General features: G+C 39.2%; 3 protein-coding genes across 8 annotated transcripts in view; 1 reads left to right on the top strand and 2 right to left on the bottom strand.

Moving 5' to 3' along the window:
- Nucleotides 1-2,479, bottom strand: part of LRP2BP (LRP2 binding protein) — a 34,949-nt gene extending 32,470 nt beyond the window's left edge. For both annotated transcript variants that reach the window (XR_011462885.1, XM_070364300.1), the window contains exons 1-2: nucleotides 2,299-2,479; nucleotides 270-344 (exon numbers count right to left, since the gene is read on the bottom strand). The gene's annotated coding sequence lies outside the window, so the exon portion shown is untranslated. The remainder of the gene's footprint in view (nucleotides 1-269; nucleotides 345-2,298) is intronic.
- ANKRD37 (ankyrin repeat domain 37) lies at nucleotides 1,947-19,205 on the top strand. Of its 5 annotated transcripts, XR_011462886.1 has the most exons (6): nucleotides 1,947-2,209; nucleotides 2,429-2,581; nucleotides 3,307-3,479; nucleotides 4,000-4,203; nucleotides 6,523-6,649; nucleotides 18,979-19,205. XR_011462886.1 is itself a non-coding variant. In XM_070364301.1 (5 exons), exons 1-5 carry the CDS (start codon nucleotides 2,183-2,185, stop codon nucleotides 6,596-6,598), a joined length of 633 nt encoding a protein of 210 aa, XP_070220402.1. In that variant the 5' UTR covers nucleotides 1,948-2,182; the 3' UTR covers nucleotides 6,599-6,930. The 5 variants fall into 5 exon arrangements, 4 of the variants coding, with proteins under 4 accessions (XP_070220402.1, XP_070220403.1, XP_070220405.1 ...); XM_070364301.1 differs by lacking the exon at nucleotides 18,979-19,205 and having other exon boundaries at nucleotides 1,948-2,209; nucleotides 6,523-6,930; XM_070364302.1 differs by lacking the exon at nucleotides 6,523-6,649 and having other exon boundaries at nucleotides 1,949-2,209; nucleotides 18,979-19,203.
- UFSP2 (UFM1 specific peptidase 2) lies at nucleotides 4,755-24,275 on the bottom strand. The gene is made up of 12 exons (XM_005909309.3): nucleotides 24,172-24,275; nucleotides 21,196-21,274; nucleotides 18,121-18,304; nucleotides 17,973-18,039; nucleotides 14,071-14,228; nucleotides 13,481-13,673; nucleotides 11,946-12,092; nucleotides 11,067-11,231; nucleotides 10,744-10,868; nucleotides 9,176-9,252; nucleotides 8,146-8,270; nucleotides 4,755-4,913 (listed from the first exon to the last, which is right to left on the bottom strand). The coding sequence occupies exons 1-12, from the start codon at nucleotides 24,172-24,174 to the stop codon at nucleotides 4,827-4,829; spliced, it is 1,410 nt and encodes a 469-aa protein (XP_005909371.1). The 5' UTR covers nucleotides 24,175-24,275; the 3' UTR covers nucleotides 4,755-4,826.
- Nucleotides 24,276-24,344: the final 69 nt, after the last annotated feature.

Below are 24,344 nucleotides of genomic sequence, written 5' to 3'. Positions count from 1 at the left end.
AATAGTGCTTATCTAGATGAAAAACACGAGAAAAGGAAAACTGGAAATATGGACATGTGTTCTCATATATTTCTGACATTCTTTAAACAGCATAAAAAGTACTGTGAATAGTATAAATTTAAAAAAAGAACACAAGCACGATTCTATACGTTTGAATATAAGTGTGTGTGTATACATATATATATATGCGCTTATGTTTAAGTACACATATAAACAAAGATATTTAAAACTACCCCTTTGCAAACAAAAGAAAAGAGAATTTTGCTCACCAAGTCTTTGAGGCAGCAAGGCACTGGATACTTCAGATGAAGAGATTAAGGTGGTAACAGGAGGTGCACTCAGTGCTTCAGACAGAGGAAATAAAAGATGAAAAGGGGACGCTCTGTGCTTTGGACAACCAGGCCCTTAGTTAAATGCATTTCCCGAAGAATTTTAATGAATTCTGCTTCCCATACATAGAAAAGCACTATAATCATTAACTTGGAATATTTGTTCTCTGTAACTAGCAGTGATTTTTTTACCAAGATACATGTTGACTGCATGTATTCCCTAACATCAAAAAAATCACATATAAACTAGCTTCCCCACCCCCACTTCTTTGGCGTAGTTCCTCAGTGCTATCTGAAGGCTGTCTCTGGGGCTACAGTCCTCAGTAAAACCCTGAATAAACTTTAACTCACACCTCTCATGCAGCACATTTTTCTCTAAGTTGACACCTTGGATCAACTGCATAAATCTAGTAATATAAATTACTGCAAAATTAGTTTACGGCTCTTATTACAAAATAAACAAGAAACTGTATCCAAAATTAGAACAAAAAGGCCACCCATCTATTTTCAGAGGACACTGAGCTTGTTCTCCAAAAAAAGAATAAACTTTCAGTCTTGCTCTCAAAAGGTACCAGCACATAGAGGGGAACAGATTAAGATATTAGGGAAAATAAATACATGGTTGGAACTTTAGCTTTTAGCTAGATTAACCTGGGGAAGAAGAAAAAAAAAACTGCTTAGGAACTGTCCAGAGATAAAATAGTCAGTGGCTGTGGCTTTGAAGTCAGGATGTCTTTGTTTCTACAGTTTTCCGAGGTACGGTCAGCCCTGCCCACGGGGAAGAGCGCCAGTGGTCATAACGTCCATGGCCTGGTCTTTTCGTTTATCCACTAACTCCTCACGAAGAGTGCGGGGCTCCCGTCTCAGCGAGCTCAGGGCTAAGAGCTGGGACCACCATTTCCCCAGGCAACAAGTCCAGCACTGTGCCTGACCTGTCTCTGAGGGGCCACATTACAATGGCGGGCTCACTTTACGTCACTCCCGGAAAGGGCATAGTGTCATTTTGGGGTGAGGGTGAAGCAGTCCTGTGGGAAAACCTAGCCCCTTAGCTCACGTTAGGCGCCCCTCCACCACCACCCCTACCCCTCCAAACCCCCTCAAGCTCTAGCTTTCCTAAATGTCCAGGGCCTGAGGGACAGAGGCAAGCCTAGGGCGGCTTTGAACACGATGACTCAGGAATTTTCTTTCCTGAGGAGCCAGAGGCTGGGGCCACGGGGGTCCAGCACCAAAGCGCAGTAGCAGCTTCCAAAGGTTGCGCTGCCACCCAAGATCAAGATCCTGGTAGCTCCCTCATTTCCTGGTTACGTGCGCGCCAGCAGAAACCAAAACCTCCACCCGCGACTTCCGCTTCCCCAGAAGGACTAATGAGCTGGGCAACAAGCAGCGTGAAACGTGCCGAACTCTCAGCGCCTCATGGCGGCGGGTGAAAGCCGGCAGTCCTGACGCCAGTCTTTCACGGCGCATGCGCAACAGGACCTGGGCGGGAACGGCCTCAGGACTCCACCCCGAGGCGGGCGGGCCTGACACCTCCCCTTGGCCAATCAGCTGGCGCATCCTCGCGGCCTCCTCCTCACCCCCGCCCCCGCCAGCCTCCCTGGGCTCCTGGTTACACGTGCTACTGTTTGTGTACGTGCGGCTGCTGCTGGGCGGAGAAAGGCGGGCCTCCTAGGGTTGGGCTGCTCCGGCCGAGCCGCAGCTGAGGCACGGCGGGGAGGGGCTGGCCCCCTAGCTCTGGTGATCTTTTAAATTCTCCGGCTCTCGGGCGGCCTGTCCACTCTTAACCTGTCCGTCTGCAGCGAGTGCCGCACTGCTCAGCTCTCCCAAGGACTCCTGTCCTCTACTTTAGGCGGGAGATGCTGCTGCTCGATTGCAACCCAGAGGTGAGATTCAGGCTGCTTTTGTCCGGCAGACTTAAGCGTACAGATGTCTGTCTTCTATAGAGGGCTAGATAGGGTGAAGGTGTACTGACCACTTGGCGCTGCTAAGTCAAGCCTCTTCAGAGTTGGAGGGGTTTTGGAGTGGCGGAGGACTTCAATCTCCGGAGGGCAGGAGCCTGGACAAAGGCGAGAAGGGGTGCTGGAGCTGTTCTTTTCTCGCAGGTGGATAGTCTGAAGCATCTGCTGGAGACCGGGGCCTCCGTCAACGCACCCCCGGATCCCTGTGAGCAGTCGCCCGTCCACTTGGCTGCAGGTGGCGGCCTTGCTTGCTTTCTTCTCTGGCAGCTGCAGACGGGCGCTGACCTCAACCAGCAGGTAACTAGGTAACTGATTGTTGCTGTGTGCAACCCTCCCCTTCACCCCAAATCCACACAAACATTTCTTAGACACCAAGATATTGTCGTTTCAGTTATTAGAAACATGACTAGCACAGTGATGCCTATAGAAGTGTGAGACACTACGTAACTTTAGTTTTCCAGTAGCCACATTAATGAAGCGAAACATTTTAGTAAACTGACACAATTAATCAAAATTATCATGTGTAATCAATGTAAAACATAACTGATATATAAATATATCGGATATGCCTCCTCACCCTCCGTGTATTTTACATTGACAGCACATTTCAGTTCAGACTAGCCACATTTTAGGTGCTCATTAGCCCGATAGATGGCTGCTGGCTACTACATCGGACATTTCCAGGGTCTACCATTCATTTCCAAAGGAACTGCTCCATTACAAAATTAAGTCTCAGGGTAGCACAACTTGTAAGACATGCTCACAATCAATATAATTCCTTACAGAACTTAAGGTAGTTTGCATCTTCCATTCAATGTTAAATTTTAAATTGTAATTTTTACTTCTGTAGGATTCTATTTTGCTTTTAATCACTTAAAATTTAATGTATGTAGCTGTGACTGCACATGCTTTTATTAATGACAATTCTATATTTAATAGGGCACCAAGTGAACTTTACTTTAAAAAAGAATTAAAAGATTCAGTCCAGTACAATGCAGTTCTAACCCTACTTCCTCAAATAGCTTCCTCAAGCAATAAAGCTCACTCATCAACTTCCACAAGAGTGTTTTGGGGAGACTAAAATATGCTGTCTTGTCTGTAAGGATGTTTTTGGAGAAGCTCCACTACACAAGGCAGCAAGAGTTGGAAGCATGGAATGCCTCAGTCTACTTGTAGCCAGTGATGCCCAAATTGAGTGAGTATGGAATCAGTGACTTCAAATTTTATATTTTCTTGGGTTAATCAGACTCCTGCAGCTCAATTACATGATGCTTGCCTAATTGATAATGTAGTGGTACCATTTAAATATTAACTTAGGCTGTTAAATTACCTGATACTATTCAAGTAAATTAAAAAATGGATCCTAAACAATCAGAGGTGCAGTTCTTTTCATGTGTCATGGCAGTATTACATCTTAGTTTTGTTTTTAAAAATCCATTCTATAGATGTTCTCACTGATTTCCTTTGTGTACTCACTCATTGTACTGAAAACAGAATACTTATTTGTGTAGAAATGAAGTGCCCATTCTGGGCTGTCCTTTGTGCTAAGGACAAATAGTGAGCAAACATGGAATTCCTCTATGCTTCCTTTACCTCTTTTATTCTGCAACCAACATTTGTATAAGCCCAAAGCACCTTTATTAGAAATATATTTTTAAAAGGCTAAAAACAACTGTCAACTTTTACTTGAATACTTTTTTTTTTTTTTGTCTTAGTTTATGTAATAAGAATGGGCAAACAGCTGAAGATCTTGCTTGGTCATGTGGATTTCCAGAATGTGCCAAGTTTCTTACAACAATTAAATGTATGCAGACAATAAAATCAAGGGAACAACCCAATAAAGATCATTGTGTTCAAGTGCTCAGACTGAAACGAAGTTTTGGAAGTGAGGAATATACAAGTGGGAAAAGGAAGTGTTGGTAAGTAATTCAGTTTCTTCCTTCTTCCTCCCTTAAGGATTTCTTATTTAAAACAGAATTTATTGTTTCATTTAAATATTGCCAGTCTTATGTCTTGTATATCTTTTCATTCTCATTAACACATTTTAATACTGGATGTAGTAACTACTGCTAGACTTTAGAGACCAAAAATTGTCCTGCATGGTAGAAGACTGGGGAGGAAAACTTTTTAAAAAAAGGTTTTAATGTCAATATGTTTTTCAACAACAGATGTACTGGTCATGAAGAGGTGAGGAGAAGGTCTTCACTTCATGCAGGTCTACCGCTCAGCTACAAGCTGTGGCTTCAGGCTCATCAAGTGTGTCTAAACTCCTTCTAAGAAGGAGGAAACCTTTCTTCTAAGCGAAGATAATGTTCAAGAATACATGTATTTACATGCCTATAATGTTCTGGGTGTGCATGCTTTGTCTCGTAACTTATTAAAAGAATGTCTAAAGAATAATTGTTTTGTGATATTTACAACCTTTGGAAAAACTCATAAAAACCATCAAACTACCCCCAGGATTTAATTTGAAATTAAATTTATTCTTTATCAACAAAGTTACAAAGTACAATTTTGATACAGTCTTTGAGTCCAGGATATTTTAAATAGTATTTGGTCTCTGAGGGAGGCATAAGTTATAGTAAGCATCCTTGTTCCAAAACTCTGGGCCCTTCCATCCACACCAGCCCTAGATGTGGGAGAAGGGAAAGGAAAACCTATTACAAAGTTACAGGACTACATAACTGAAATTGTAACATTTTACAACTGAATCTTGCAGGAAGACTGTAAATACCTATACAATGCAAGTATCTGAATTCCTATTAAGCACAGAAAAGTAGCTTATTTGGGTTCATTTCAGATAGAATTTAAAAATTTTAATTCTGTATTTAATCATAGGAATCATTTAAAAAAGGAAAAGCTTCATTATGGTACTATTACTCAATGTCATATTTTATTGATTTTTAAGATGTATGGTTTTATAATTCTGGTAGTCGATGGCATGTGATAATTTAACTGCCGCCTGGCTCCTCTGTCCATGGGATTTTCCAGGCAAGAGTACTGGAGTGGGTTGTCATTTCCTCCTCCAGGGGTCTTCCTAACCCAGAGATGGAACCCGAGTCTCCTGTGTCTCCTGCATTGGTAGGCAGATTCTTTACCACTTGAGTTATCAGGGAAGCCCACCTAAGTAGGAGGCTGCTGGGCATCCTGGCAGGGACCTGAAGACAAAGGTCATAGTTCCTACAGAGGAAGGTGGTCTGTTAGCCTGTTTTTCAGTGTGGAGGGGAGAGGGTTGAATAGAGATGTTCTTTAGGTCTTTATTGTTTTTCTGATTGCAAAAATAAGATACACATAAAAAAATTCAAATGAGGTGAAAGTAAAAATTAAAAAGTCCTCTACCAGTTCTGTTCCCCCTGCCTACAGATACCACCAATTAAGTCTCGTTTATTTCCATTGAGAGTCATTTCTTTACATAAAGTTCTTTTTATCATCTCATTTTTTCAGCAAAACTTTCTCTAATGAATTTCATGTCCTAAAATCTGTTTTCTTAACGATAGAAAAAGGCTTACACTTTCTGTTTTAATCTTTCACACATGTGGGCCATCTCTAGGTAACTGGTCTCAAATTTTTTTCAAGAGAAGTGGGTAGAGACAGCGCCCAAACCAGCAACTGTGGGGATAAGGAGAGGAGCCAGACGTCCTTCTTTTGAGGCGACTGGCTTAGGGAACTTATACAGGAAAGCTCCCCAAGTGGGTAGAGAGGTCAGGCAGAGGGAGGATTGTCCCTCCGGCCCCTGACATTGACTGAATGTGTCTAACACTTGTATGATGAACCCTAATCTCCAATGTGCTGGCATCTGAAGTGGGGCCTCTAGGAGCTGACTACGTTAATGACAATAGAGCCATCATTAGAGTGCCCAGAGAGCTTCCTCATCCCTTATACCACGTGGAGACAGTGAGGAAGTCTGCCGTCTTTGAACTAGAAAGTGGGCCTACCAAATCAGCCGGCACCTCCATCCTGGATTTCCCAGCCTCCAGAACTCTGAGAAATAAACCTCCGCTACTATAAGCCGCCCCCTCTACAGTGTTCTGTTACAGCATCTGTAAGGCTTCTCAGTGCCTTTAAGATAAAATCTGAACGCATGTATCTCAGCCTGGCTCTCAGTGGCCATCCTGACTTAGCTTCTGCAGATCCCTCCAGTCATCAGCCACCTCTCTCCACCAGTTCAAGTCATGTTAAAAATGCCACAGTTCTCAGAACATGCCCAGCTTCCCTTTCACTTAGAGTAATCTCTGCAGGGGCGGCCTTGTAAGTGCCACCGAAGACACCATATTTTTGGGAGGAAGGAATCCTTTATTGTGGAGGAGGAAATAGCAACCCACTCCAGTATTCTTGCCTGGAGAATCCTGTAGACAGAGGAGCCTGGTAAGCTGCTGTCCATGGGGTTGCACAGAGTCGGACACAACTGACGCGACTTAGCATGCATGCATGCATTGGAGAAGGAAATGGCAACCCACTCCAGTATTCTTGCCTGGAGAATCCCAGGGATGGAGGAGCCTGGTGGGCTGCTGTCTGTGGGGTCGCCTAGAGTCAGACGTGACTGAAGCGACTTAGCAGGAGCAGCAGCAGCAGTCCTTTATGGACTCTCCTTCTTTGTCCTTCTCTACAAAGGACAAAGAGCTCTTTAAAGATCCATTTTAATACCCTCAGTGCTTAGGATAGTGGATGGTAAATATTAGGTACTTAATGAATGTCCAATGAATGAACACTTTGCTACAGAAATTGCTCCTATTTTCAGGAAGATATGTATACCAGCCAAGAACACGTCATAGACTTAGAAGTCCAAATGCCTTGAAAGAGAAAATTGTGTGTATGTGCCATTTAAAATTTTAAGAATGTGTTTATATTCTGTTAGTATTTATAGATGCTCCAATAATTGGCAAAAGACTTTACTAAAGTGGGGATAAAAGAGTTCAGCTACATAAAATACTAAAAACTCTTTACATAAACATCTCATCCATAGGGCTTTACTAATCTCATATAGCTATATTCAGTTTTGAAGATCTCTCATAAGTGAATTTCAATGTTAAACCATCCATTTCCCCAGAATTCCCTATGATTTCTGATTTAAGAAATCTTTTTTATTGGTACTAATGACTTATTTGGCAAAAAATATAAAACTTTTTAAAAATTCAAGTGTGTATTATAACACTTGCCTCCAAAAGATTTAGTACAGGTTTCATGGAAATTTAGTACTAATTCCTCATTAAAACTCAGTACTAAATCTGAATTAGTTGCCTATAAATTAACGTAAATTTATACCTCCTTTAGCTGGTAGTTTGAAGTGAAGTGAAGTCACTCAGTCGTGTCCAACTCTTAGCGACCCCATGGACTACAGCCCACCAGGGCCTCCGTCCATGGGATTTTCCAGGCAAGAGTACTGGAGTGGGGTGCCATTGCCTTCTCCAGCTGGTAGTTTAAGCATTAACAAATATTCTTAAATTTGTTTCAAATTCAAATCTTTCATAGAATGAGATTAAGTTATGTGTAAAATATATATATATATATATATATAAAAGCAGTCAAGTCTCCACAATGTCCATCATACTGCCAATTTTTGGTTAATTTGAAAATTATAAACGTTATATATTTTACTCTTTTTTGAGGCATTGATAAATCTCACTATTTTCACAAAAAGCTGTAAAGTCTCCAAAGGAATATATTTATGAGTTTCAAACTCTATTACTTTAGTTCCCCCTGCCCTTCATACCTAGAGAGAGTTACTGATCACAGGCTTAGAGTCCTTCCTTACAGTGAGGATCTCTGCTCTCAGTTTACAATCCATCTTTCTGTTAGCTTCCGGTTCTCCCTCCTGGTTTGGGGTTCTTTTCCTTGTATTTATTTGTTAAACAGACACTTACCTTTTCCAAAATAACCTGCAGATCTTCAGCACCTGTATAATGTGGATCTAAAATCAGAAATTTTATCTGTCCTGTAATTTCATTCCATGCAACTCCTAGTATTGTGTGAGCTAAAACTCCTCCCCCTATAGAAGAGGAAATAAAGAAATGAGAGGGCATATGTTACTCTCCACTTCCCATTCAATTTCAGTTGAAAAAAGATTATTTTGCCTATGAATTGATCTAACATAATATTAAAATTGATTGCCCTAAACTGGAAAAGACATAACATCAAATATACTCTGAAAAGACAAAATCACATCTTTAAGACAGAAAAGATACAATCACATCTATAATCATATTAGGTTTCTATGTCACTTTAATATTCATGGGATTACCTAAACTGGATTTAAAAAGGGTCAGAGGGTCTAAACTCCTCACAACAGGGTAACAATCATTGCTGTTGGTACCTCTCTCAGCAGACAGGCCGTGTTCTCTCTGCTCTGAGTACCTCTAATGGTGCAGCCTGTCTACTCAGTCAGTACTTTCTGTAGTTTGCTGACATCTGTCTACCTGCATTTCTTACACACCAGTCTTTAGCTTGCCTTCTGTCATCCAGGGCAAGTCTTATTTCTCATAGAATTGTGAATCTTTAGATTAGCTAATCCAATTCTCTTGTTTTACAAAGAAAGCCCAGAGAGGTTAAGCAATTTGCATAATGTCACACAGCGAGCCAAGTTCCTGACAGCCAGGACAGATGCTATACTGAGTGACCACTGTCTCTTTTCCATTCTGCTCTGATGTCTATTTGAACACAGTTATCAAATCTCTTCTTAGCCTTTACTCTTCTAGTTATTATAATCTTTTTTATAACTTTCCTCCCACCTTGGAAATTTAAAAAAATATCCAGAGGTCAGTATGCCTGATGTAAAAGCTAATTTTAATACGTTTACAAAGGACTGATATTATGTGCCATTATGTATTTACATTAACGGTAAGTTTCACATACTCTCCATCTACCAAAAGAACACAAGATTCCAAAACACCTTACCAATCATTATTGGAGTTCCTTCACTCTGGAAATGATTAGCCAGTTCCCGTCCCTGAGAGGCCATTTCAGAACCTTGGCTAGAAAGAAACCAGTTTCTATCAGATGAACTATTCTGAAGATCAAATGAGCTTGGGAAATAATGTTTTCTACTTTTTTGGTTTCTTTTTTGGTTATTAAAAATATAGATATAAATTTAAGTAAAATTAAGTGGTAGGGAACTCAGAGCAATTGAAAGAAATACAACCTCTAAATATTTAAGGTCACTAAATGAGCTAGGAAAGAAGATCTTGATTCTTTGCTTCTAGAACTGCATAAAGAAGGTTCTGGACTTTTAACCCAAGATTGAAAGTGGTCACTTTGATACTGAGGGGATTCTTATGGGTGGATTTACTTTCAGAAGGATAGGTTTTAAATCCTGGGATTTTGTCTTCTTACCATCAAACTCATCTGTAATTCCTCATCTTTAATCTGGGACCAAAAATACCTGCCCTTCTACGTGACAGGAGATTCCAGGACTAAAACAGACAATGTCTGTGAAGCCAGTGTGAAAACTGCAAAACGTTTTCAAGTACAACATATTTTTAGGGAATATTTCAATATCATACAATTTTTACTTCTGAGAATAGAAAAGATGAAATTTTTTTTTTAGAATGGAGGTGCCAGGTGGTGCTAACTAACCCTTTGCTCTTGCTTCGTGAGGAATGTATGAAGCAACATTTTCATGTGTCAAAACTTTCACTTTTTAATCACCATCTACTTCACTACTTAATCTATTACTTATTTGTTAACACTGACTTCCATATCCAATCCAAATTCCAACTGTGAAATCAGATGTACTAAAGTACTTGGACAATAAGGATAATGACATTACAGTTATCAAGGTTGTCATAATAAATGTATTAAAAACATAAGCTCATATATAAGGAGTAAGCTAGAGATGGTCATAGAAATCAATCTTATCTAATATTTGCTCATATTTTAATACTAGAAGTGTGATTAGAATAGTAATATTCTATTTTTAATAGATAAGGAAAAGAAAATTTCCTATTATAAATTTCCTATTTATAAATTTTATATTCCTATATTATAAATTTCTATTTCTATATAAAATTTCCTATTATAATACATAAGGAAAAGATAAAATTATATTTGGATACATGATTAGTTTCTTAAAATCTCAGGAAGCAAAAGAGTAGGAATAAACAAAAAGGTCAGTCATAGATCAATATTTGATTTTTCCCTTCCAAGAATTCAATGACTTCTCCATTAAACAACCAGACCTTCTGTAACTACTCAAAGTTGACATATTTCCAAGTTTTCCTCTTCCAGACTAAGACTAGGCCTAGATCGTACAAGTACATATCACGAAGTTTACTGACAAACATCTTCTAAAAAATAACAGCAAAAAAATTTAGGACTGGAAAAAATGAGATTTATAAAGCAAGGGGGCAAGGTGGAGAAAGAGAAAAGAGCAAAAACAAATTGGGGGAAAAATGCACTTTTTTCTTTCAATAAAAGTGACAAACTCTCTTTGAAATGATTTCTCAAATTTCTTAAAGTTTCCTTACCTGACAAACAGTATTTTTGAAGTCACACCAATCAAATGGTTTAGCACCAGCTGCACCTCGATAGATCCAATCCACTGCCGTGATCCAACAAATGTTGCTGGTTTGTCCCCAGCGTCAACTAGAGCCTTTATTAAAAATACAAAAAAAATCATGCACAAGACAGCTATTAAAAATTATGTATAGGGCATTTCCCTTGATTACCAGTATATATGTTTTTTCCCTTCAAAACAGAAGTCATCTGGACCATGAGGTAGGTATAATTATTTAATGGTATATTAGGGTTCATGAAACATCCATATAATTCAAAATGGCATGTTCTGTACCTGCTGGATTTCTCTGTGTGTTGGAATGGATCTCTCTGTGTATCCCTGGTGTTTGAACCAGGAGCAGATAGTCTGCAGAGACCGATAAGCACAGCCCCAGCCATTGTCATCTATTCGATCCTGCATATAATGATGGTAACCATATGTGCCCTGGACCACATAAACCTATATAAAAAGAAGAAACACAGTAAAATATTAACTGTAGATGTATATATTTGGAGAAGGCGATGGCACCCCACTCCAGTACTCTTGCCTGGAAAATCCCATGGATGGAGGAGCCTAGTGGGCTGCATTCCATAGGGTTGTGAAGAGTCGGACACGACTGAGCGACTTCACTTTCCCTTTTCCCTTTCATGCACTGGAAAAGGAAATGGCAACCCACTCCAGTGTTCTTGCCTGGAGAATCCCAGGGACGGGGAAGCCTGGTGGGCTGCCGTCTCTGGGGTCGCATAGAGTCGGACCCGACTGAAGTGACTTAGCAGCAGCAGCAGCAGATGTATATATTATATGTATACATACGTATATCATCTATTAAGATAACACTATATACATACACATGCTGGAGTCATTTACTTTTTTCAGAGCTAGATTGTTACTTTTAGTGCCTTATAAAAATTAAAAAAAAAAAACAACTCTCCAACTCTTTCAGTGTATCAGTGTATTACTGATACAAAAGTGAAGTAAGAACAGTATGAGAAAATAAAATTATAAGACAATATCATTACATAAATGCAAAATTCGTAACAAAATATTAGCAACCTAAGTCCCGCAGAGAATAAAAAAATAATTAATCATAATCAAGTATCCACTGGGCACAAGCAAAAAACAATTAATGACACTAATGATCAACCAACTTGTATAAATAATTACTAAACTCACCATACCAGTCTCTATGTTAGGTGGATTGAGATAAGTATGTGGATTTCTAATGTAACCATCTTTGTATGGTTCATCTGGAAAATGATAAGCATTAGACCTTTTGAAATAAGGTCTGTCATGAGGCAGATTGAAGACATCGTGTAATTCCTAAATAAAACCAGAATCAACAGCAAATAAGAGAAAAAAGGTTAAATGATATAGGTTCCTAGTCAATAAATAAACCCAAACTAGATACAAAACAGAAAATTTACTATATACTGGGTATACAAGTTATCAGACACTTATGATTTAATTCATGAAGGTCAAAGACGATGAGATTTAAACTAAAACCAAAAAGGATTTATTTTTGTTTATCTATATATAACTAAAACCAAAAAGGATTTTTGTTTATCTATGTATATGGATAGAAACTGGAAGAGAATATAGAAAATTGAAAATAATTTGTTACAGTGAAAGAACTGAGATAATTTAAAATTACTTATTGTAACACAGTCTGCTAAAACAAATCCAGGCTAAAGACTAGTTTTTAAAGTCTTGTAAATGAGTAATTAACAATGATATAACTATACCAAAAAAATCATGCTTAGGTTTTCATTTTTAAAAATCATGCTTAGAGTATTTAACAAATATAAGGGGTAGTGATTAGATTACAGAATGGAAATTGGTGGTTTAAAGACCAATATGGCATCAAAATAAAAATAAACATATATGTTTAAAAGGCAACATATTCCTGAATGTATAAAAACATGTAATAGTTACTCTGAAAGTCTGACATCTTCTTTTTGATATCTCCTATGTATTCAAGCAGTTTGAATGAGATCATTAGCTTGTGTAACTGTTGCCTCTGCAAATCAATTCATTTGGCACTTACAGAGAGGCACAGAGGGTTACAGTGTTACATCTCTTTTCAGGAACACAGATTGGGAAGATGTTTCCATGGTATAATTTGATGGGTACTAGGCAAGGCCACATATCAAAAATATATACTAACAAAAATATATATATATATACACACTATCGAACCAGTCGTTTGCCAATAAATCTCATTTCTTTGAATGCTGATCATGTTTTCTTCAAAACACCTCTAATAAAACCCAAATGATCCTGGGAGGTGGGGATGGAGTACAACAAATCCTAATTAGAAATAAGATAAAATCTAATTTCCCTTCTCTAACTGTAATCTTGTCTCTTTTATAAATCTGCAACTAATGGGAAAGAAAAGGAAGTTATTAAATAGCATTCATCAGCCTCTCTAGGCATGTAAGCATCTTTTCATTCTTAAATTTCACTATAGAAATATAACATATGAACTTCACCGAATATATGAAATTAAAATGTTATATATAATTTAGCATAATAGTTTTTTAAAAAGACTTTAAAAAGTTACATGAGAACAGACATTAAGTAAGATGTAAAGCCAATAGTGTTCACCCACACTTGATAAAATTAAATCACAAAACGCTATTTATTAGAAGCACAAAATTAAATGCAAAATGAATGATATTTTTATTTTTCTAAGAATGAATTGATTTTACCTTTCTATAGGCCTGCAGCTGACCATCTGGAATTCCTGATGGATATGAAATTGTTACAAGATTTTTTTCCCCTGGTAATAAAAAGTGCAGTGGTTCAGGAACCACAATAGATGTTCCTTTCATGTATTTCAAAATGCATTTTTCCATATCAGTTAGTTGATTATGAATTGCATCAACTAGAAGTTTACGAACTCTGTGGGGGGGAAATATACAAGTGCATTAACAAAAGTTATAATAGTTATGATACATGAAAGTGTCAAGTTTCATGTATCAATATATTCCTGATATGCCCTTGATAGGACTGGGTTTATTAAAGTAAGTCTAAATAATAAAAAGTTAATGTTAAATAAACTAAATTTCCTCTATGCAGATAAATGGAAAATTCTATAGGTTTTGCATATTATCCTACTTCCTCAATAAACACTGAATTACTAGATGACTCTTAGTTTAATAATAAACAGGGAGTAAATCACAGTAAAAAAGAACCACCACCACCCTAGATATGCCTCAATGACACTTAAAAATGGGCTTTGATTACTTTGGGGGAGGGCCCTCATTTAACGGTGGCAGTAGTATTAGAAAATACCTACTTTCCCCACGTTTCTTCTGGAGTAACAGATAGAACTGCATCAACTGGTAAAGTCATACTAACATAGTGGTGTCCTCCGCTTTCTCTTTCAATAATGGGCGTTACGGCGGCCAGAGGGGTTGACACTTCCAGCATCAGATCTATATTTACTATTTGATGCTGCAAAGATAAACAGTAATAGTTAACTTAAAGCACACTGAACAATAATATAAAAGGTAAGTAAAAGGACTTTTTAAGGACCATATAAACTATATTACTGGAGAAGGCAATGGCAACCCACTCCAGTACTCTTGCCTGGAAAATCCCATGGACAGAGGAGCCTGGCAGGCTGCAGTTCATGGGGTCGCTAGGAGTCGGACATGACTGAGCGACTTTACTTTCACTTTTCACTTTCATGCACTGGAGAAGGAAATGGCAGCCCACTCCAGTGTTCTTGCCTGGAGAATCCCAGGGATGGGGGAGCCTGGTGGGCTGCTGTCTCTGGGGTCGTGCAGAGTTGGACACTACTGAAGTGACTTAGCGGCAGCAGCAGCAGCGAACTATATTACAGTAAATTATTTAAAAGCACAATTCTCAGCTTAAAGAAAAATTCTTCTCTGCTTCAAAATAATCTGAGGAGAGGCACAGAGTGAGTGGGAAATGAAGATGAAACCAGACCGATCATGTATCCAGAAGCATTAAAAGTTCACTATGGTTCATTGTCTTTCTTTGGGATTGGAATGAGTGCACAACTGCACTCATCTCATACGCTAGTAAAGTAACGCTCAAAATTCTCCAAGCCAGGCTTCAGCAATATATGAACCGTGAACTTCCTGATGTTCAAGCTGGATTTAGAAAAGGCAGAGGAACCAGAGATCAAATTGCCAACATCTGCTGGATCATAGAAAAAGCAAGAGAGTTCCAGAAAAACATCTATTTCTGCTTTATTGACTATGCCAAAGCCTTTGACTGTGTGGATAACAATAAACTGTGGAAAATTCTGAAAGAGATGGAATACCAGACCACCTGATCTGCCTCTTGAGAAATTTGTATGCAGGTCAGGAAGCAACAGTTAGAAGCAGGTCAGGAAGCAACAGTTAGAACTGGACGTGGAACAACAGACTGGTTCCAAATAGGAAAAGGAGTTCGTCAAGGCTGTATATTGTCACCCTGTTTATTTAACTTATATGCAGAGTACATCATGAGAAACGCTGGACTGGAAGAAACACAAACTGGAATCAAGATTGCCGGGAGAAATATCAATAACCTCAGACATGCAGATGACACCACCCTTATGGCAGAAAGTGAAGAGGAACTCAAAAGCCTCTTGATGAAAATGAAAGTGGAGAGTGAAAAAGTTGGCTTAAAGCTCAACATTCAGAAAACGAAGATCATTGCATCCGGTCCCATCACTTCATGGCAAATAGATGGGGAAACAGTGGAAACAGTGTCAGACTTTATTTTTCTGGGCTCCAAAATCACTACAGATGGTGACTGCAGCCATGAAATTAAAAGACACTTACTCCTTGGAAGGAAAGTTATGACCAACCTAGATAGCATATTCAAAAGCAGAGACATTACTTTGCCAACAAAGGTCCGTCTAGTCAAGGCTATGGTTTTTCCTGTGGTCATGTATGGATGTGAGAGTTGGACTGTGAAGAAGGCTGAGCACCGAAGAATTGATGCTTTTGAACTGTGGTGTTGGAGAAGACTCTTGAGAGTCCCTTGGACTGCAAGGAGATCCAACCAGTCCATTCTGAAGGAGATCAGCCCTGGGATTTCTTTGGAAGGAATGATGCTAAAGCTGAAACTCCAGTACTTTGGCCACCTCATGTGAAGAGTTAACTCATTGGAAAAGACTCTGATGCTGGGAGGGATTGGGGGTAGGAGGAGGAAGGGGACGACAGAGGATGAGATGGCTGGATGGTATCACTGACTCGATGGACATGAGTCTGAGTGAACTCTGGGAGTTGGTGATGGACAGGGAGGCCTGGCGTGCTGCGATTCATGGGGTTGCAAAGAGTCGGACACGACTGAGCGACTGATCTGATCTGATCTGATGGTTCATTGTACTATATTTGTATAGATTTAAAATTTTCAAAAAAAAAATGAATAAACAAGATACAATACAACAAATCAAGACAACTTTTAAACATATGTTATGACTATATACCTCTGCTCTAAAGACATACTAATAATGAACTCTATTAGAAGGTTTGATTTTGATAGTGGTATGGAAAAACAATTCTGAAAATGCTTTCTGTGTATTAAACAAATTTAGCAAAATATTAAGAGTACTGGAAGCCAGGTTTCTCACCAGGAGAAGGTTAGGAATTGTGTGAGGCTGAAGTATTACTGGGGGTATATGATTTACACGGGTAAATATTGATGTGTGCATTATATATGTATAGTATGTGTACATACATGTCTGCCTTCCTTGGGGAAATGGCTGATTCCTGAGATGAAATAGCAAAAGTACATGAACCTGGAACATCCTTGGAAGAAAGTATGAAGTATTCAAAAGTACAGTATCAAGAGGACACTGGAGCCAGCATGAAGTTTCTCTTGGCCAAAGCAGAAAATATGAGCATCAAAATAACTGATGACAGCTAACAGACAACTCATTGCATAAAACAGGAATCCAGGCTTCCACGCAGTTAATACACAGCAAAAAGGGAAAGCTCTTCCTTTCAGTACAAAGGCATCTTGTAAATATAAAAGGAAACAAGAGACTTAGAAAAAAATCACCACTTTGCAACCATCAGATTAATGCTAGATTCTGACAACAATTATCAATTGATGTTAGAAGTGTTGGGTAAAAACTTGATGAGGAATAGGATATATACATAAACTCAAAGCATCTTCCCGCAAGATACCTTCTAATTATTAGGGCAAAAAATAGGACCCTCACAGTAGAGAAAAGCGGCAGTTACCACATTAAGTGATCAACGTTAACGTCATTGATATGAGAACCAACTAAGCATATGCCTCTTTCACACGACGTGCTGGGGACACACGTTGCTTCTTTGGGATTCCCATCAACAGTGACCACCTGAACCCACCATAAGGCGGCTGAGAACAAACTCAAACCCAATCTGAGAAACATTCTATAGAATACCTGACCTGTAACCCTCAAGATGTCAACCTCCAATAACCGGTAACTCTCAAATCCTTATCCAAAGCCCATAGTTTTTTTGTACACTTCACATTTAAAAATCTCATAGCTCAGGTTGACACCTCACTGGTGTCTCAAACACAGTATGACCAACACTGACCTCATGTCTTCCCCATCTCCCATCTTTACCCAAGCAATAAGCTGGTCATCCCACATCCAATTAGTCTCCAAGTACAATCCTTTTCATTCCTTAAATATTTCTTGTATCCATTCCCTTCTCTTTATTACTATACTGGTTTTGTTCAGACTCCCCTGAGTGGTCTCTGTCCACATCTCCAACCTCATGTCCACTCTATTATTCTCACTAGTCTGGAAGAATGCTACAGTCATATTAAATATTAACTTTGTACAACTTCCTGCCTTGAAGTAGCTGCTCCGTTTTTTATCTCTAACACTTGGCAAAGTTTGTGGCATGTGGCAGATACTCAACAGTACTGGTTCAAAAGTCAACAGAACCAAAACTGTGAAGAAAAGTAAATCACTTATCATTGACTATTTCATATAGCATAATGCGTCACTGTCATGTTTCAGAATGATCCCTTTTTAAGTAATCTGTAAACATACTCAAGGACAACAGTTTAGATATATAAAACAGAGGTATAACCTTGGGCATGTCACTTAATCTTTCTGGACTTGAATCATCTGATCTGTAAAAAAAAAAAATAAATAAGAACTTTCTAAGATCTCACTCAAAGCCAAATTCAAGGACTGAAAATTTTTATCACTAAGAAGACAGGTGATTTGCTTACCATGTCTGATAACTTTTTATCTTTCTTCTTTGTGAATTTTCGTTTTGTATTTTCTTCCTGTTCAAATCTAAAATTTTAACACACGGAGATGTTTATAATATGAAATGATATTGTAAAAACATTTCTAGCAATCTTCAAGCATACTCACTGAATAAAGCGCATTACGTCCGTACAGGCAGAACTGTCGGTCAGCTCTCCTGGGATGGTGTTCATGTCGCTGTTAGGCCATACGTACACTGAACTGTGGCAAATTCTGAACACAAGGGCATTTGAAGAAAGCTTTGTTGACAGGTCACTCAGTACATGCTTTAGTGCGTTCTTGATAAAAATTTCTAAATTAAAAGAACACAAATAGAAGTTATATAAAAAACTGCAAACTTTTCAACATGAAGGCATCCAAGCACACCAAAGTAGAGCACAGTAAAAGTGACCCCCAAATATCCATTCCTCAGATTCAATAATGTACGAAGTTTGTTTTGTCTTTAAAAAAAAATGGAGATAAAATTCATAGACCAGAAAATCCATTCTTTTAATGTGTACAATTCAGTTGCTTTCAGTATACCACAAGGTTTGCAATCACCACTATCTAATCCCAGAACATTCCGCCACCCCCAAATAAACCCTGGACTTCCCAGCAGTCATTCCCCATCCCCCCACACTTACTTATGGCAATCACTAATCTACTTTTGGTCTCTGTAGACTGGCTTACTCTGGACACTTCATATGAATAAAATCACACATTTTGTGGCCTTTTGTGTCTGGCTTCTTTCACTCAGCCTAATATCTTCAAGAATCAACCAACTGTGAATCCATCCCTAGCATGAATTAGCACTTCACTCTTTTTTATGGCTGAATAATATTCCATTATATGAACAGAACATACTCTGTTTATTCATTTGTAAACTGATACATATTTGGGTTGTTCCTATCTTTTAGCTATCATGAATAATGGTTTTACAAATATGTGTGCAGAAGTTATTGTGTGGATATGTCTTTAATTCTTTAGGTAATAACCCAGAAGGAACTGCTGGATCATATGGTGACTCTCTTTTTGTGGACCTGTCCGACTGCTTTCTAGAGGAACCGCATCATTTTACGCTCGCATCAGCAATGGATGAGGATTCCAGTTACTCTCAAAATACCATATTACTTACAGAAATAAAACTCTAGAGTGAGATTTGAATTTCTTAGTAGTTCTCTTCCTCAAACTATATCCCACTAAGACTGTACAAAGTATTGTGTTCTTAAGTCATGTTCATTTTCCTCTATGTGGTATGTCATCAAACCTGGTATTTGTCTGACTTCAATGATTTCCTTTTTACTTAACAGAATTTTTTGAATATAAAAAACATTTTCATGGTTCCAAAGTCAAAGCTATATAAAAAGATACATCTGAAAAAGACAATATTTAAATATTTGTCCCAGTTTCATACTCCTAAATCCTAAACCTGTTTACCTCTGTGGTTAAAATATTTAACTATCACATCGATACCTTGATAAATAAATACCTTGAGGTTGTGGGAGAGAAAGATTACTTATAACAAGTCAGATATAAAGGCATCCTGATATGTTTCAGAAATCCAAATTTAAAGATTTATAGTTTCACTACAAAAGACAAACATAATTCCTGGATTACCTTCTGCCCATCCCTGAAGACCATGAAATATCTAAATAATTGTGATGTCTTTAAAGTTAAACACCTCCGTTCTCAGTATTTCCTCATTAATGATTCCCTTCAAGGAGTGTTTCAAAGAGTTGGGTATAGGAGGAGGAATACTATTAAGTCAGAAAACAAGCTCAAATACATCAATTATTTGGGTAAAAAGTATCTGCAGTCCCTATTTACATTTGAAATTACATCATTATGTCTGTTGACTGACAGATCAGTTATACTTTGCAGTTAAGTTCATAGCAAAGGATAACTTCAATTTGTAGCGAGTTGTAAAATGTAAGGCTTTATCCACAAAAGTGACACCCTGTATGGGAGCTCAGTAGTTAAGTCATGTCCGGCTCTTTGTGACACCATGGACTACAGCCTCGCCAGGCTCCTGTGTCCATGGGATCTTCCAGGCAAGAATACCGGAGTGAGCTGCCATTTCTTTCTCTAGAGGATCTTCCCAACCCAGGGATCCAACCCATGTCTCCTGCATTGGCGGATGGATTCTTCACCACTGAGCCACCAGGGAAGCCCAAGGAACAATACTTTACTGATACGACAGGCCTAAAAATGAGTTTGATTTAGTTCTTGCAAAATGATTCTCATCTTGATTGCACATTAGAGAATCAACTAAAAAACTTACTGATGCCCAAGTCTCTGTCCTTGAGACTTACTTTATTTGGCTGGGGAGTGGGGGTCAGAATGTGGACCAACACAGAGAACAATTTTTTAATATGAAGGCATGGGTCAGAAAGACCATCTTGCATTCTCTCTCTTCCTCTTTCCAAGGGGCCAGTAAATAGTCATCAGCTGGTGATCTTGGAGGAACTCTGACACTGTTTATTCCTCACCTTTCTGAACTTCTCTGTGGCTCCTGACACCCTTGATCATACTTTTCTTGAGTGATTTCATCTAATACAAGGCATTAACTATCATCCTTGGGATACATTAAGTTCTCTATCTCCAATTCTGACCACTCTCCCCCAAGTTTCAGACTCAAATTACCAACTGCCAGCTGGGAATTCACACTTGATGTACTATGGCATTTCAAATGAAACACATCTCAAACACAGCTCCTTGTCATCCTCCTCTGATATCCTTTAGCTTGGTTTGTGGCAGCAGTCAGAAACAGGAAGACATCCTAGAGTTTGGTTTATACCAACACTGATTTTTCTCCCAGAGAACCTGCCTGCCATTCCTAAATCACACGACCTCAAGAGAATGGGTTCTGGAGTCTTACGGTGATGTACTATTTAAGCCTGCGAAGTCTAAGTCTAGCTGCTCATTTACATTATGCTCAGGGTGGATATTTATATTTATTGTCGCAATTTTCTTGGAGAGGGCAGTAAAGTTTCTTAAGGGGACACCTTAATGTGCAGAGGAGCCCCGTGGGCTAGCAGTGGTGGGGAACGCAGTGTCTAAGTTTAAATCCAATTCATATCACTTCTATTTGACTTTAGACAGTTTATTCACCCTCTCACTCAGTTTCATTTTCAAAATGGGGAGAATCTCACCATATTTCATTGCTGCTTTTATAGTAAAAAAGGAGTATCTTGGAAGACCTACCATTAGGAGTAGCTAGCTGAAAAGCTAGATCAAGGCCACCTCTTATTCTGAAGAGTATATCCATAGCCTCTGAAATAACCTAAGACAAATAAAAGCAAAATTTCATTGTAAAACAAAAGAAACTCATCCTTATATAAATTAGAATCTAACTGAATTTAGATTAAGGCATAAATTAACTGTGACTTATCAAATTATTTTATGAATTAATTCCTTGCTTTATGGAGAAAAACACAACACCATAAATTCTGTATTAGATGTTCTAAGCCTTTGTTCCACATTGAAATCACCTGAGGATTTTAAAGTGCCCATTCCTAGGCTACACTCCCAGAGATTCTGATAAATTGGTCTGGGGAGGATATTTAAAAACTCTTCTATGTCAATGATTCTAAAGGAAAAAGGTTGAGGACCACACTGCTCTGGGACAGTATTTCTAAATTATAGTCTTCACAATCATAGGGTTTAACAATGCCATGAAAAGATCAACAGTCAAGAAATGGTTTAAGAATGGGACAGGAACACTAAACCTATTATGATAACAACTGGTGGGTAAGACAATGAGAGGAAACTAATATATCACTGATGGTGGGAGTATAAACTCTTAGAATTCATCATAGGGTGATATGGCAATAGAATCAAAAGCCTTACATTCGTATTCTTGGTCTAGTAATTCTGCATATAGATATTTAATCTAAGGAAATCTGCAAAACACACAAAGATTAGTGTATACGAATATCAGCTTGTCAACAAGAGGAAACCAATTAAATAATTACAAACATTATACAGCAATGAAAAATCATGCTTTATGTGAATATTTAATGCTGTAGGAAAATGCCTGCAACTTATAAAGGGGAAAAAAAAGCACTTGTAAAATGAAATTATTAGCAGTTCTTAATTTGGGTCCATATGCTGAGTTTCACGTAGTTGATGACATATGACAAAAGATATATCATTTTGCTTGGGGAGAAGGGTGGGAAAGAGGAAGGCAACCTCTGGGAAAAGGTTTCAAAGATTTCATCAGATTCTTAAAATATGCCCCGAACAAGATGAAGAACTATACTACACACTAAGAGTCCTATTTTTAACTAAATCAGTAAGTACTACATTTACTGAGCTCTTAAAAAGTAGAAGGCACTATGCTAAATGACTGGACATATACTAATTCTGATACTCAAAATAGGTACCATTACTATTTTTCTCATTTATAATCCCTGTCACATTGTTCCAAGGGTGACTGCTTTTATTTTCCCCCAAGTATAACCTATTGAAAGGCCATGCCCTGTGCCCCAGTTATACTTCTTGGAATTTATCCTAAAGAAATAATCAGGAAAGTTCAGGACAAAGTTAGCTTGAATGCTGTCCACTTATCTTACTGTTGTTCATCACAGCAAAAAACAAACAAACAAAAAAATCCCACCTAAATTGCTATCAATAAGAATCTGTTAAGTATAAGAAGTTGATTAAATGCTATGTACCTATTTGAATAAAAAATATTTAATGGCACTGAAAGATACTAAAGATTAAAGTACGAGCAACATTTCACTGTTACTTTCTGTATGACCTTGTAACTCACTCGAGTGTGTCTTTTCTGTAATACTGGAAAAATATCACAGGGTTGTTCTGAAGGTTCCATAAGAGATTTTATGTGAATACACTAGAATCTCCTTACACTTCTGAATTGAGACTCTCTCTGAAGAAATAACATTTAAACTGAGATCTGAGCAGTAAATAGATAAGAGTATTTCCAACGGAAATACTCCAAATAGTATTCCAAAATTCCAAAGGAAAGAGAGAGGTGAAAGTGGCTGAACCTTTCCCACGGAGGGGCTCTGACTGGTGAAGGCCTGCTTAAAAGACCACTTAAGACACCATAGCAGATGGTTAGATCTCATGGTGCCAAGGACAAGAATAGTTAGAGACTGTGATGACTGACAACCATTTAGAGGTCAGTCCTGTCCAACTCCTTGCGACCCCATGGACTATAGAGTCCATGGAATTCTCCAGGCCAGAATACTGGAGTGGGTAGCCGTTCCCTTCTCCAGGGGATCTTCCCAAACCAGGGATCAAATCTAGGTCTCCCGCATTACATGCGGATTCTTTACCAGCTGAGCCACAAGGGAAGCCCAAGAATACTGGAGTGGGTAGCCTATCCCTTCGCCAAGTGATCTTCCCAACCCAGGGATGGAACCGGGGTCTCCTGCATTGCAGGTGGAGTCTTTACCAAATGAGCTATCAGGGAGGCCCCTGTAGATTCCATAGATGTTCAGGAGCTGCAAAGAGGGCGATGTCAAGGATGATTTCCAGGTGTTTGGCATGAACAACGGTGCGGTGGGTGGTGGCGCAATGACCTGAGATGGGGTCACTGGAGGAAAAGCAGGGTGAGGTGGGGATGGTTAAGTCAGTTTTGAACTTGCTGAGTTTAAAATATATATGGGCCAACCAAGTGGAGGTACAGTTAGTAGATGTGCGGCTCTGGAGCTCAGAATACATCTCTAAGCTGGAGATACAAATTCTGGAGAAAGCACAGGGTGTAAAGAAGAGTACTGAACACACATCTAGGGATACCGGACTGCAGCAGAACCTGCCTGAGCAGTCAGGGGGAAACCAGGGAAGTGTTACCACCACACTGCCGAGAGAACAAGAGGTATGTGGAAAGTTACTCTTCTCTTTTCCAGGTCCACTCTTTCTTCGAAACTTTTAAAAACCTCTTATGATTCCCTCGTTCTCAAAATGCACGCACAAGGGAAGGTGCAGGGAGAACGGTGGAGCCGGGGAGTCGAAGGTCGTCCGGGGGCGGCTTCCCTCCGGCTCTACCCGGAGGGGCCAGGCCGAGGACGAGAAGGCCCAGACCAAGGCCCGGACCACCGGTCCCCGGCAGATCCAGTTCTTTCAAGGGCCGCAGAGCCCCACTTGCAGGCAGCTAGTGAGCTCGGAGGTGACCACGCAGGAGTCGGTGGCGAGCTGGGGAGGAATACTCACCATATCAGCTACGCGGCGCCGACAACAACGCAGAGGCTCGCCCACCACTCAGGAGGCTGGCTCGGAAGTGGTTCCGCCGGAGGGCGGGATTTGGGAGGGCCGACTACCGTTCCCAACATGCCCTGCGGCGTGCGTCACGGGGCGTACCACCACGCCAGATCTCGCGGGGGGAT

This window comes from Bos mutus, chromosome 27, assembly GCF_027580195.1.
Source record: "Bos mutus isolate GX-2022 chromosome 27, NWIPB_WYAK_1.1, whole genome shotgun sequence".
NCBI lineage: Eukaryota > Metazoa > Chordata > Mammalia > Artiodactyla > Bovidae > Bos > Bos mutus.
The sequence above is the reverse complement of the archived record's forward strand: the minus strand, read 5'-3'. Positions and strand labels throughout refer to the sequence as shown.